We start from the raw sequence: 15126 nt of genomic DNA, 5'->3' as shown, positions 1-15126 counted from the left end.
AACTTCGAGTCTAGTTTCCAATGCCACTAACGGCACCTAATTCCGACTTTTCTACAGTGAGTTATGACCGTTTTCCTAAAACTGCCAGGGCAAGACTGTTCAACCCGAGAAGAAACCTTTAAGCTTGAATGAAACTTTTCTTTTGCCGAACTTTCATGCACTTATTAAACTTGTTTTCTCATGAACTTTTAACATGGTTTGGACCTTATTTGTGTGATGGATTAAGTAGCTTAGACTACTCACTTGGTCTCTTAATGAGCCTAACTTAGTAAGGCATGAACCTAATGGTTAACAATTTTCACTCGTTGCCCTAGGGGTGAGAAACGAAGGTGGTCGTAACTGTGAAACTTGACGTTGACTACTGCTTTGCTTGATAGGTGAGTGTTCCACTACCTGCTACCTGCTTATGTGAAATATCTGAATACTTGATTTACGACTGTTTGAGCCAAACCCTGATTTGATAAAAATGGAGGCGAGTGTGTACTTTATCGCACTCGTGCTCCCTCACTTTCCACTGAGGCTCTGTATACTGCTATTATGAAATGTGAATTCTCTATATGTGACTGTACTTGAGTTGTTTGGGTGATATCCCATCAACTACTACTACTGTTTGGGTACCCAACCTCATAGGTGAGTCGGTTCTATCGAGCCAGCAAGGGCTTGGTCGAGAAGGCAGATAAACCTTGAGGACTGTTTACTGTACCCTGAAATCGGTATACTCGAGTATTACCTAACTATTGTTTATGGAGTGCGGGCCCGGTGGGGGTTGACTGGTGGACGGAGACAGGTGAAAGTGGTGTTCTACGGACTTGATATTCTGTGTATACAAGTGTTGACGGAGTGTCAACAGAGACATTTATGATCAAGCTCAAGGGGATTTTGGCTTTTGAAAGCCACCCATATCCTTGAATTGAACTATGATTAAATTGTTATTGTATCATACGGTATTTATTTGGTTATTTTATGCCTTAATTTGGTTATGTGTTTACTTGCTTTACTTGGAACCTCACTGAGCTTTAGCTCACCCCACTCCCTTTGTTTTCCTTAACAGATCGGGGATGGACTAACGGCCGAGAGCTTTCTTAGCTTTATTTTGCTTGAACTTGTAACCTTTTGTTAAGACAACTTTACTTTTGACTTTTGTAAGCTTGAATTCATAAGTTCGACTTATGTTATGTAATTGTAGTATGGAGTGGTAAGTGTGACTTTTAGCTTGCCGTTTGAAGTTTGGAAAGTTGGCTTGACGATTATGTGCCATTAAGGTTTGTATGATTTTAATTTGAAGTTACTTCACCAGTTATTTTGAGTTGCTAGTTCTTTGATCGACTGAGCCCCGGCGAGAGCTGGGCAGGCAGTCCGCTGATATCCTAGAGTTCGCCCTAGGGAGAGGTGGGACTGTCACAGTTGGTATGAGAGCCTAGGTTTGAATTCGCCTGGGCGAGTTAGAAATTTCTGACTTGAGGATTATATTTGATTATTTCCCTTAAGAGTGCTAAAGTTTATCTACACTTTGGTGTAGGATGGACGGACATAGTGGCCATAGTGATCGTCCAGTTGGTGAGCAGCCCCGTGGAGTACTCCCCATGATTAAGTATCAAATCCGGTCTGGAGGAGCTAGAGTTTATTGGAGCCCGTCAAATCGCTATTGGCGTTGCGAGTGCCGCCATACTTATGCCTACCCTAATGAAGTAGTATTGGCTATGGTAAAAGAGCGTAAGGAGCTTGCAAGGGATAATGCTAGGCTTGAAGCCGAAGTGAACCAACTAAGGGAAGCCAATAAGAGGCAAGCCGCTCGAATTAAGGAGCTTGAGTACGATGTGGTTAAAGGCCACGAGAGGGTTGATGACTTATGTGCACAACTTGGAGAAACGCAAGAGCGCATGGTAAAGAGGGCCACGAAAGTGAGGGTTATAGCTGAATCGATCTTGAACATTTGTGATGAATTCCTTGGAGAGGAGAGTGATGAAGCTTCTTATATAGGAGGCGAGCTCGGAGATGAACCCGCCCAGTCTGGTGGGTCCACTAGTCCTACGACGGACTAAGTCTTTACCCTTAGGCTACAACTTTAGGGGATGTGGTGACTCGGTGGTTGTATAGCTTTCTTATGACTACTTGTGTTAGGTTTTGCTTGATATGACTATATCTGTACTTTTGGGGGGCTCGTACTTGCTATTTTGGTCATGTTACCTTGTAAATGACTGCTATGAGCCTTTTAATGTATAATACCTTGACTGTTGACCTTGATCTTTGACTGTTGACTGTTGACTGCTGACTTTTGACTGTGACTTTGACCTTGACTTTGACTTTATGTCGACATTGATCTTAACTGCTGTGCATTTCACTTGCTTATCGCGATTCCGATTTCCATTTCTTAGTTGACTTTTCAATATATATAAGCATCTATTGTATACCATATTTTCTTACCCTGTTAGTTATCATACGTGGGCACTAGGCCAGTGTGTAATAATGGAGACTAGACAAAGACGTACTCGGGGCCGTGGACGAGAATCCAGGCAAGTCCAAGACCAAGGGGAGGAACAAAGTTCGGTGGCGAATCAAAACCAGGGACCCCGAGGTGATGGAGGGGACTAAGTAGCAACAGCTATTAATCGAATGATTGATTTACTGGCCCGCTTGGTTGACCAGCAGGGTCAAGTACCTGGTAACCAACAAAGGGACCCTGAAGTAGGCGAGGATAAGGCCCTGGAGCGGTTCCAAAAGTTTGCTCCTCCAAAATTTCTTGGAGGACCTGAACCTGAAGTTGCCGAGAATTGGTTCGAGCGAATGGAGGATATATTCGCCGCGTTGCATTACACTGAAGAGAGGCAAGTTACCTTCGCCGTTTTCCAGCTGGAAGGCGCGGCCCTTTCCTGGTGGAACGTAGTAAGGGCCAAGTGGGAAAGGGAGCAAACCCCACGTACCTGGTTAAACTTCACTAGGGAATTCAATGAGAAATTCCTTCCACCCTTAATCCAGGAGAAAAGGGAGGATGAGTTTATTAAACTGCGCCAAGGCACTTCAAGTGTGGCAGAGTATGAGACCCAGTTCACCCGACTTTCTAAGTTTGCTCCGGAATTGGTAGTGAGTGAACAAAAGCGCATAAGGCGGTTTAAACAAGGTTTGAATGTGGAAATCCAAAAGGATTTAGCTGCCGCTCAAATTGATACCTTTAAAGATGCGCTTGAAAAGGCTCAACGAGTGGAGCAGGCCTGATTTCAAGTTCGGACCTTTCAGGCTAAGAGGCGTGGTGCATCTAGTAGTACTCCTGGCCGAGGTGATCAGAATGTGCCACCTCCGAAGTTTGGAAGAGGTGCGAGTGGAGCCCGAACTGCGGGGACACCAAGAGGAGGAGCTCCATCTAAAGGAGCTCAAAGTGGAAGGGGACAGTGACAACAGAGGACTGTCTCCCAAGGAGTTCCTGCACCCACCACATGTGCAAGCTGCGGATATTGTGGTAAGCCAAACCACACCGAGAATAATTGTTGGAAAAAAATGAGGAAGTGCCTTGTTTGTGGAAGTTCCAAACACCAGATTGCCACTTGTCCTGTTAAAAATCGTGACGGGAACGGGGGTACCCAGTCAGAAAAGTCAAACCCTAAGCAACCTACCGCCAGTGCAAGTCGACCTAAAACCTCTGCTAGGGTTTTTGCTTTGGACCACCAGCGAGTTCCGGATTCCTCAGAAGTAGTGGAAGGTACGATCCCTGTATTCCACCGCTTAGCTAAGCTTTTGATTGACCCTGGGGCAACCCATTCTTTTGTGAATCCTGCCTTTATGTGTGGTATTGCTGTGAACCCAGTTAAATTGCCATATGACTTAGAAGTTAAAACACCTACTGGGGATCAAAGCCTAATTACCAATATGGTTTATAAAAATTGCGAGATTTGGGTAGGAGAACGGAAGTTAGTGGGAGACTTGATAAGTTTAAACCTTAAGGGGTACGATGTGATTATAGGCATGGATTTGTTGGCCCGTTATAACGCCCAATTGAACTGTAAAACTAAGGTGGTGGAATTCTCGATACCCGGAGAGGCAACTTTAATGTTGGATGTGAGAGGTAGGTTAGCCTCGTCTGCGCTTGTTTCGGGAATCCGAGCCAGAAAGTTGTTCAGTAAAGGGGTGCAAGGCTACTTAGCCTTCTTAATTAATACTCCTGGAGATAAAGTGAAACTGGAGGATGTTTTAGTAGTGAATGAATTTCCTGATGTCTTTCCCGATGAGTTGAAATCGATGCCACCAGAGAGGGAAATAGAATTTAAGATCGATTTAGTGCCTGGAACTGCTCCCATTGCAAAAACGCCATACCGAATGGCCCCCGCCGAACTTAAGGAATTGAAACTGCAGTTATAAGATTTGTTAGAGCGAGGGTTTATTCGAGAAAGTGAGTCACCGTGGGGAACGCCTGTGTTATTTGTTAAGAAGAAGGACGGTAGTTTAAGACTGTGCATTGACTATCGTGGCCTAAATGATGTTACGGTGAAAAATAAATATGCTTTGCCACACATTGATGAATTGTTTAACCAACTACAAGGAGCAGTAGTTTTCTCTAAGTTGGACTTGAGGCAAGGTTACTACCAGTTACGAATTAGGCAAGAGGATATACCGAAGACTGCCTTTAATTCCAGATATGGTCATTTTGAGTTCGCGGTGAAAATACACCAAGACAGATTTGGGTTAATTTTCGGCAAAGTTTGGAAATTCGGCAATATTCACACAATGTGAACTAGCCTCCGAAATTTGGAACTCAATTGGAGATACAATCAAAGTTAAAACACAAGAAACAGAACTAAAATCGGAGTTTTGAGCGTCAAGATATAGCAGCTCAAATTTGGTTAAAAATGAAGATTGTTGGCCAATTTTCCAGATTTGAAGAGCAGATTTGGGGCAATATTTGGTCATTGAGTTAGCATTGAAAATACACCAAATTTGGTACACTAAATCTTCCATATGTGAAATATATCTCTACCAAATTTCACGCAAAAATTCACGTGGAAAGGCAGTTAACAAAACTACTGAAGTTTGTGAAACTTTCAAAGCAATTCTGCCAACTCAAGTTTCTCTTTCCTTTTAAAAGTTTTGTCTCACACAAATCAACCTTAATTAACTCAAATGTTGAAACCAATGTTCCATAAACATCCAATGAGTAATTTAGAGGCAATTGACATCAAAGTTTTTGAAACAAAACATTCCAAACAAGTTGGACCATTCGGCCGAGAGAAAGGAAGAGTTTTCCAGATTTGAATAGCAAACTTTGGCACATCATTTGTATATCGAAATGGTCTTGGATGGACACCAAAATTGGTACAATTCTACTTCCATATGAGGACTACTCCTCTATCAAATTTCACTTTAAAATTCACATGGGAAGGTAGTTTACTAAACTACCAAAGTTCAAGAAAATCTCAAGACCAATCTGTCTTTTGCTTTCTTCTTCTCTTTCAAACAGTTTGCTCAATGAAAACGATTCAAATCTGGTCCATTTATGAAGTAAAAGTCTGAGAAACATCTAATATACATTTGGTAAGTGATTGACACCAAAAGTTTCAAAATAACAAGTCCCAAACGACATAGGCCATTGATCAGTCCAAAATGAGGGTTTTCAAGCAATGATGTAGGTCTGTAATTTGGCCATAATTCACTCAATTCAACTCAGAATTGAGCGTGGTTGGTGGCGTTAAAAAATGCATTCATAAGTCTACAATTTCTTAGAAGAAATAATTTTCAAAATCTGTCCACAGATACCTCATATTTGAGCATCAATTCGCTGCTCAAAACAGAGCTCCCAGTGTAGACGTGAAACAGGACAGTCATGTTCAAACGATTGGTATGGACTACTCAGGTGGAATCAGAATGTAAATTTTATACCATTGGAAAGCTGGGAATGTCTAGTTTCCAGTACCACAAACAGCACTCGATTTTGACATCGGAGCAAAAAGTTATAGCTGTTTGAAAAACACTGCCAGAGCAGTTTCGGGAAAAATTCCAGTTTTACTGGACTTTCGAAAACTCAACATCTACCCATCCAAATCACAAAATTTTTTGATGAAACTTTCTACACAACCAACGTAACATGTATACATCATAAACAAGTCATTAGAACCACAAAAATTTGCTCTAAGGGCCACGGCATGTACAGGGGCAGAAATGGAAAAATTCCCTCATCACTTCCTTTGAGTTTTCCTTCAACAATGCAACCTATTTCCACTAGATTAAACACTAATCCAACATTAATAACATCAAAACACAACAAATCAGTCCATCAAGCCATAGTGGGAGTTCATAGAGCCCACACACAAAATTTCCATCCAAATAACAACACCCACATGAAGCTACAAGCTTCATATCAAAGATCCATCCACTAAAACCAAGACTAGAAGATTAGATGATTACCTCCTAGTTTTTGAGATGAAACCAGAAATTTTACACCTCCAAGACCCAAGAAAAACCAGCATGATGATGCCTTTCCCTCAGCTGAAGTTGCTCTCCAAGTGAAGTGGAAGTTGTGTGATGATTTGTGAAGGTTTTGGGAGTGAAATGGAAGCTAGAAGATGAAGTTTTTCCTTCCCTTTGTTCCTTCTTGGTGGCTGGACGAAAATGAGAGGTAAGAGATGAGAGAGATGAGGGTTTGCTGATGGTGAAGCTTCTTGGGGAAGCTTGGTAGTTGTATGCGTACGCGCGCGTTTCGTGCCCGTTTCCTTTCGGATTTATTTAACTTGTGCACTAAACCTCTAATGCACTTCCTTTAACACTATAATTATTCACTCTCAGTAGTCTAGTATAAGTTTCTTAAGTCTCCGTTTAACCATTCCAACTCTATATATGCGAAATTCCAATTCACGCGCAAGAAGGCGAAATTTACGGGAAATTTATATAACGATTTTATAATTAACTACTACTAATGTAATTAATTATAAAATAACCATTTTAGAAATAAAACATGAGCCCTCAATTCTCCAAGATTATTACACTCTCGGATCGAATGTAGTCTCAAAAAAGGTATACTCGCTATTTTTCACTAAACGAGCCCTAGAAAATTAAATTTACTAACGAGACGGTTTAAAAATATAATTGGGACATTATTCCATATAAATGAATTTAAAATAGTTGAAATAAAATATTCAGAGAAAACGGGTGAATAAATATTTAAATAAGCCATAAAATTAGAATTATAAGTGAGAAAAATTCGGGTCCTCACAGCAAATAAGCATACATTCACCTATCCAAGATCAAGTCAAGTAAGCTCAGTATGTCAAGTATTTCATGTGACACCCCCACTTCTCCCTAAGGCGAACCAAAGGGTATCCGCGGGACGCCTGTCCAGCTCTCGCCAGGACTCAAGACAAATCCCGTTCAAGCTTAATGAAATCCCAGCCATCACGATAATATAAGTAAGAAAGGAAGGTCACTCCCATAAATAACATTCAAACTTACATCACAAGTTCCAAAATATATCAAGTATCCAATCCTTACATCAAGTTCACAAAGGTTACCTCAAATCCCAAAATATGCAATATTCTAGAGTCTAGCCAAGTACATTGAAAACCCTAATACAAAAGTACATTCAAAAGGGATTTCTCCGAGGTTCACTTCTGATCCTTTCCTATTAAGGAAAACAAACTACAGGTTGAGCAAAACGCCCGTGAGGCCAAGAACACACATGCAGGCACGTTGTTCAAATAACAATCCCAATTTAACAAGTAGAGCAATAATATTTCAATAAATAATGATTCAAGTGAGAAAAGTAAACAGAAACAATTCAAGGATATAGGAGCTCTCAGGAGCTATTTTCCACTTGCACGATCACGAACCTCCACGAGTTGACACTCCGTTAATCGGGTAGGTTTAGTCCGTAAAACTTCACTTATCATGTCCCCTTTCACCTTACATACCCCTGTATCGGGCCCGCCTGTCTTTTGTTTGAGGCGATACTGCTCGAGTATGCCAAGCAAAACCTCTTAATAGGTCAAGCTTTTATTTTCTCATGGTTCGCCAAGGAGCCCGACCAAACCCATGCCGGCTCGAGTCCAAGGTTAACCAGTGAGATTTGGGCTTCCCCTACTTGACACTTAAGAGTCGAGGAGATTCACTCCCATCGACTTATGCAACCATAGCATAATTAATCATTTAAACACTTTACTTAAATTCACTTAACAAGTCACTTCAAACAATTCAAGTATTTCATGTCATGAAATTCAAGTACACTTCACTTAAATGAGAACGAGTGTGATAAAGTACACACTCGACACAGCATTTTCAAAATATTCTATTATCAAAGCAATTAACACGTTTTCACCCACTTGACACTCACCGAGTGATTCAAGTAGCAAGTACAAGCGATAAGTTAGGCGTCTCCTGTAAGATCCTCTTGAAGGTCCTCTTGAGTGCCTGAGAAATTAATAATAATCTATCACTCATAACCCCAATTATCGAAGAAGATTGTACTTGAGTACAATCTAAGAAAATCTCATGAAAATTAGCCCTATTTACTCGTAAATAAAGGCTCAAAAGTGGGGTTTTAAAGCACAAGAGAAATCTGGTTTTCATCTCTAAATTAAATTGTAAAATGATCAGGTGATATCGAAGGGAAAAGGAGAATTCGAAAAACTCCATTTCCTTAAATTTCAAAAATTTCAGCTTTGATATGAGATCTTTGAAAAATCGTATCTCACTCTCTACAAGTCCAAAATTGGAAAACTTGGTACCGTTGGAAACTTCTTTCAAAGTACTAAAAGTTCCTAGAAGACACTTCTCCATGATTCCAAATGGAAGACATTCAAAATTTGGCTCAAAGTTACTGTTTTAGGCTATCAAGGCAATTTCGGGGTTGGTTTTTGGCCAACTTTGGAAATTCGGCAAAATTCACAGAATTTGAACTAGCCTCTTAAATTTGAAAATCACATAGAGATACAATCAAAGTTTAAAAGAAAATAAGTGGAACAAGAATTGGAGTTTTGAACACCAAGATATGGGGGCTCAAAGTTACTGAAAAATGAGACCGTTAGGCCAAATTCCAGATTTAATTCACGAACGTTGGGTCTTTGGTTGAACATCGAAATGGACTCAGAATGATACCAAATTTGGTATGATTACACTACCATATAAGTGCTATTCCTATGTCAAATTTCATAAAAAAATACGTATGCAAAGTTGGTTAACCAAATCACTAAAGTTTCCAAATTTCTAAGGCAAATCTGCCTTGTACTTCAGTTTTCCTTTTCACAAACGTTTGGCGAACGAAAACATCTTAAATATGGTTCATTTGTATAGACATTGTCTAAGAAGCATCCAAGATGTGTTTGGTAGGTGATTAGCACCAAGAATTTAGAAACAACAAGTCCCAATCAAGGTTAAGGCATCAACTAGCCAAAAGAGGGTTTTCAATCCCTGAATCAGTTTCGAACTTCGGCCACAACTCACTCAATTCAACTTGGAATTGATTATGGTTGGTGGCGTTGAAATCTATATTCATAAATCTACAATTTCTCAGAAGAAATCTTTGTCAAAATCTGTCCACAACTAGCTCACATTTGAGCATCAATTCGCTACTCAAAACAGAGCTTCCAGTGAATTAGCTAAACAGGACAGTCACGTTCAAATGATTGGTATGGATTACTCAGGTGGAATCAGTGTGTGAATTTTATACTGTTAGAAAACTGGGAATGTTTGGTTTCTAGTGCCACAAACGGCACTCGATTTCAACGTCGGAACAAAAAGTTATAGCTGTTTGAAAAACACTGCCAGTGCAATACGAGAAAAATTCCAGTTTTGAATGAACTTTCGAAATCACCACATTTGACCAACCAAATCACGTAATTTTTTGTGGAAACCTTCCACACAACCCATACAACATATATACATCATAAAAAAGTCAATAGAATTTCAAAAAAAATTTCTCTAAAGGTCACGGCATTCACAGGGGCAGAAATGAAAAAATTCACCCCTTCACTTCCTTTAAACTTTCATCCATAATATCACTCATTTCTACTAATTTAAGCACTAATCCAACATTATTAACATCAAAACTCACAAAATCAGTCCATCAAACCATAGTGGGAGTTCATAGAGTCCACTCACCAATTTTCCAACAATTTAAAACTACCCATAAGAAATTATGAACTCATAAGTGCTAAACAACTTCCAAAAGTCAAGATTTGCAAGGTTGATCGTCACTTACTTTCTTAGATGGTTAAGGCAGAAATTTCAGTCCTCCTTGCTCAAGAAAAATCGTGGATTTGAAGCTCTTTTATAGCTTGAGTTGCTCTCCAAGTAGATTGCAAAGTGTGGTTAAAGTTCGAGGTGATTTGGTGGAAATTTAGTGATGAAATGGTGCAGGAAAATTGAAGAGCTTTGGTTGTTTTATTCTACTTGGTGGCCGGCTGGAATGAGAGAGAGAGAGAGAGAGTGTTTGACTGCAAATGAAGCTTCCAAGAGAAGCTAAAATGTATGGCTCTAAATTGTGCAAAAGTCAACTCTCTCCCCGCGCGCGCACTCGTGTTTTTTGTGCTCGATTCCTCTCGAGTTTATTGCACTAGTGCACTAAACCTCTAATGCACTTACATTCCTACTATTATTATTCACTCTTAATGGTCTAAAAATAAAGGTCTAAAGTCCCTCAATTAATCGCGCGCGTAAAAACGTGTACTTCCGATTTGTGCGCGATAAAGTGGAATTTTCATTAAATTCTTATAACGATAGTATAACTATCTAACACTTGAACACTTAAACATAAAAACACCTATTTTGAGACTAATGAACAAGTCTCCAATTTTCCAGGCTCATTGCACTCCCAAATCGGTTATTGCTTCCAAACGCGCATTCATTATTCTCACTTAACAAGCTTCCAAAAATTAAATTTTGAAACAAGTCACTTTAAAAATATAATTATGCTATAGATCCATATAATTAGGTCTAAAAAGGTTAGAAAATAATATTCGGGGCAATTGGCCAAATAAATAATTAAATGAGCTAGATTTAGGAGTTTAAAATAAACAAATTTTCCGAGTCCTCACATCCTCTCCCCCTTAAGAGAATTTCGTTCTCGAAATTTACCTTGATTGGCTAATAGGTCTGGATACTTTCCTCGAATTGCTTCTTCGACTTCTCAAGTCGCTTCCTCTAGCCCGTGGTTCCTCCAAAGAACTTTTACCAGCGGTATCCGTTTATTCCTCAATTCTTTCATCCTACGATCCAGAAGCTTTACCGGTTTCTCCTCATAGGTCAAAGTCTCATCAATTTCAATACTTTCCGATTGCAAAATATGAGAAGGGTTTGGATGGTACTTCTTAAGCATAGACACGTGGAACCCGTTGTGAATTTGAGACAGATTCGGTGGCAATTCCAACTTATATACTACATTCCCCACGCGTTAAACAACCTTATAAGGCCCTACAAACTTTGGTTGTAACTTCTTTCCCTTCTCAGACATTAAACTTGCTTTTAGAGGTGTCATCTTGAGAAATACGAGATCTCCAACCGCAAATTCTAAGTCCTTCTTCCGATTATCTGCATAACTCTTTTGACGACTCTGTGCGGTCTGAATTCTCTGGCGTACTAACTTCAATTTCTCATTAGCTTCCTCAATCCAAGGCACTGTAGTCGGGTCTAAGATTCTTCATTCACCTACTTCATCCCAACAAATCGGAGATCTACACTTCCAACCATAAAGTGCTTCGTATGGAGCCATTTGAATAGAAGAGTGAAAGCTATTGTTATATGCAAATTCTACCAGTGTTAAAAATTTACTCCAACTCTCCCCAAAATCCAAAATACAAGTCCTCAACATATCCTCAAGGGTTTGAATCGTCCTCTCAGACTGTCCATCGGTCTGGGGATGGTAAGTAGTACTAAAATTCAATTTAGTCCCCAACACCTCTTGCATCTTTTGCCAGAACCTCGAAACAAATCTTGGATCTCTATTGGACACAATGCTTACAGGTATTCCATGTAACCTGATAATCTCATCCAAGTACAACTTAGCTAACTTCTCCAATGGGTATTTCATATTGATCGGGAGAAAATGAGCCGATTTAGAACTAGAGTAGTTTAGCATGCGGTCAATGCTGATCCAGGGTTGGAAAAACAGCCACATTTTCTGAGTTACTGTTGTCTATAGGGGATTAACCACGCTGTGAGTTAGGTACCATTGGAAAGACCTTCGAGTCTAGTTTCCAACGCCACTGACGGCACCTAATTCCGACTTTTCTACAGTGAGTTATGACCGTTTTCCTAAGACTGCCAGGGCAAGACTGTTCAACCCGAGAAGAAACCTTTAAGCTTGAATGAAACATTTCTTTTGCCGAACTTTCATGCACTTATTAAACTTGTTTTCTCATGAAATTTTACCATGGTTTGGACCTTATTTGTGTGATGGATTAAGTAGCTTAGACTACTCACTTGGTCTCTTAATGAGCCTAACTTAGTAAGGCATGAACCTAATGGTTAACAATTTTCACTCGTTGCCCTAGGGGTGCGAAACGAAGGTGGTCGTAACTGTGAAACTTGACGTTGACTACTGCTTTGCTTGACAGGTGAGTGTTCCACTACCTGCTACCTGCTTATGTGAAATATCTGAATACTTGATTTACGACTGTTTGAGCCAAACCCTGATTTGATAAAAATAGAGGCGAGTGTGTACTTTATCGCACTCGTGCTCCCTCACTTTCCACTGAGGCTCTGTATACTGCTATTATGAAATGTGAATTCTCTATATGTGACTGTACTTGAGTTGTTTGGGTGATATCCCATCAACTACTACTACTGTTTGGGTACCCAACCTCATAGGTGAGTCGGTTCTATCGAGCCAGCAAGGGCTTGGTCGAGAAGGCAGATAAACCTTGAGGACTGTTTACTGTACACTGAAATCGGTATACTCGAGTATTACCTAACTATTGTTTATGGAGTGCGGGCCCGGTGGGGGTTGACTGGTGGACGGAGACAGGTGAAAGTGGTGTTCTATGGACTTGATATTCTGTGTATACAAGTGTTGACGGAGTGTCAACAGAGACATTTATGATCAAGCTCAAGGGGATTTTGGCTTTTGAAAGCCACCCATATCCTTGAATTGAACTGTGATTAAATTGTTATTGTATCATACGGTATTTATTTGGTTATTTTATGCCTTAATTTGGTTATGTGTTTACTTGCTTTACTTGGAACCTCACTGAGCTTTAGCTCATCCCACTCCCTTTGTTTTCCTTAACAGATCGGGGATGGACTAACGGCTGAGAGCTTTCTTAGCTTTATTTTGCTTGAACTTGTAACCTTTTGTTACGACGACTTTACTTTTGACTTTTGTAAGCTTGAATTCATAAGTTCGACTTATGTTATGTAATTGTAGTATGGAGTGATAAGTGTGACTTTTAGCTTGCCGTTTGAAGTTTGGAAAGTTGGCTTGACGGTTATGTGCCATTAGGGTTTGTACGATTTTAATTTGAAGTTACTTCACCAGTTATTTTGAGTTGCTAGTTCTTTGATCGACTGAGCCCCAGCTAGAGCGGGACAGGCAGTCCGCTGATACCCTAGGGTTCGCCCTAGGGAGAGGTGGGGCTGTCACAGTTGGTATCAGAGCCCAGGTTTGAATTAGCCTGGGCGAGTTAGAAATTTCTGACTTGAGAATTATATTTGATTATTTCCCTTAAGAGTAATAAAGTTTATCTACACTTTTGTGTAGGATGGACGGACATAGTGGCCATAGTGATCGTCCAGTTGGTGAGCAGCCCCGTGGAGTACTCCCCATGATTAAGTATCAAATCCGGTCTGGAGGAGCTAGAGTTTATTGGAGCCCGTCAAATCGCTATTGGCGTTGCGAGTGCCGCCATACTTATGCCTACCCTAATGAAGTAGTATTGGCTATGGTAAAAGAGCGTAAGGAGCTTGCAAGGGATAATGCTAGGCTTGAAGCCGAAGTGAACCAACTAAGGGAAGCCAATAAGAGGCAAGCCGCTCGAATTAAGGAGCTTGAGTACGATGTGGTTGAAGGCCACGAGAGGGTTGATGACTTATGTGCACAACTTGGAGAAGTGCAAGAGCGCATGGTAAAGAGGGCCACGAAAGCGAGGGTTAGAGCTGAATCGATCTTGAACATTTGTGATGAATTACTTGGAGAGGAGAGTGATGAAGTGTAAGGCCTGGTGCAACCCAATGAGTACAAACAATTTCACAATGATGCACAAAGATATATCAAATTTAAGCACAATAAAGAAAACTTAATTAAAGAGAAAAGATGAGAAATGCAAACCAAATATCAATCCAATAGCCTCTTCAATAGATGGCGATGCTAACCAAGACGTACAAGTGAAGGCTCACTCCTTCCTCACCCCAAACACACTTTGGTTGAGCCAAGGAGTTTTACAACTATTCTAGTTAACCCTCAACAACCTACACTTGAAAGATCACTCACCCAAATAAGAACTATTTTATACAAATGAGGCAACCTTCACCAAGGTTTTACCACTCCAAGTGATAGGTTCACCTTCACCAAGGTTTTACTCCACCTAGAGAGTAACCTTCACTTGAGCAACCTCACAACCCAACTTTCCCAACCCCTTATACAACCAACAAAGAATCTTTCTACTCAAAAATCTCACTTGTAAGCTTGTATTTTGTGTTGGCAAAAGTCACTTGTCTTCTTGTGCTTTGGGGTATTTATAGAAGGTGAGAAATGGCTTCAAAAGGCTCTCTAACGGTCAAATATTAAATGCTGTCAAAACTAGCCGTTGGCCTGTCGGACGTCCGAACCACCTGTCGGACGTCCGAACCCTGCGTCCAAACCACCTGTCGGACGTCCGAACCCTGCGTCCGAACGTCGTCAGAGAGTCATCAAATCTTTGCGAAATTTCTCGGACGTCCGATGCGATCGATGTGCGTCCGATGCGTGCGTCCGATCCTTCCGGACGTCCGATGCTTCCTCACGAGCGTCCGACAGAGTTTCCTTCTTGATGTTCTTCATCCTTTCGGACGTCCGATAGCTTCCTTTCGGACGTCCCACATGAGTGCCCTGTTTTTGCTTCTTCTTTTGTGCCACAAGAATCTGTTCTAACAAATTGCTCACATAAAAACATTAGCCCAAATCTACATTTTAGTTTGTTAATCATCAAAACCAAGGATTGATCGACCAAGGTCAACAAT

The 15126-nt window shown here is 40.5% G+C and overlaps 1 protein-coding gene across 1 annotated transcript; it reads left to right on the top strand.

The window, feature by feature from the left end:
• The first annotated feature begins 2613 nt into the window (after nucleotides 1–2613).
• On the top strand, nucleotides 2614–3213 carry LOC140021247 (uncharacterized). Its single transcript, XM_072072013.1, has one exon. The coding sequence runs from the start codon at nucleotides 2614–2616 to the stop codon at nucleotides 3211–3213; it is 600 nt and encodes a 199-aa protein (XP_071928114.1).
• Nucleotides 3214–15126: the final 11913 nt, after the last annotated feature.

This window comes from Coffea arabica, chromosome 11e (genome assembly GCF_036785885.1).
Source record: "Coffea arabica cultivar ET-39 chromosome 11e, Coffea Arabica ET-39 HiFi, whole genome shotgun sequence".
NCBI classification, from domain to species: domain Eukaryota; kingdom Viridiplantae; phylum Streptophyta; class Magnoliopsida; order Gentianales; family Rubiaceae; genus Coffea; species Coffea arabica.
Note: the sequence above shows the minus strand (reverse complement) of the source record. Positions and strands in the feature narration are given on the sequence as shown.

Coding starts and splice junctions, on each gene's coding strand:
- LOC140021247 (XM_072072013.1), top strand. CDS start 2,614: ATGATTGATTTACTGGCCCGCTTGGTTGACCAGCAGGGTCAAGTACCT.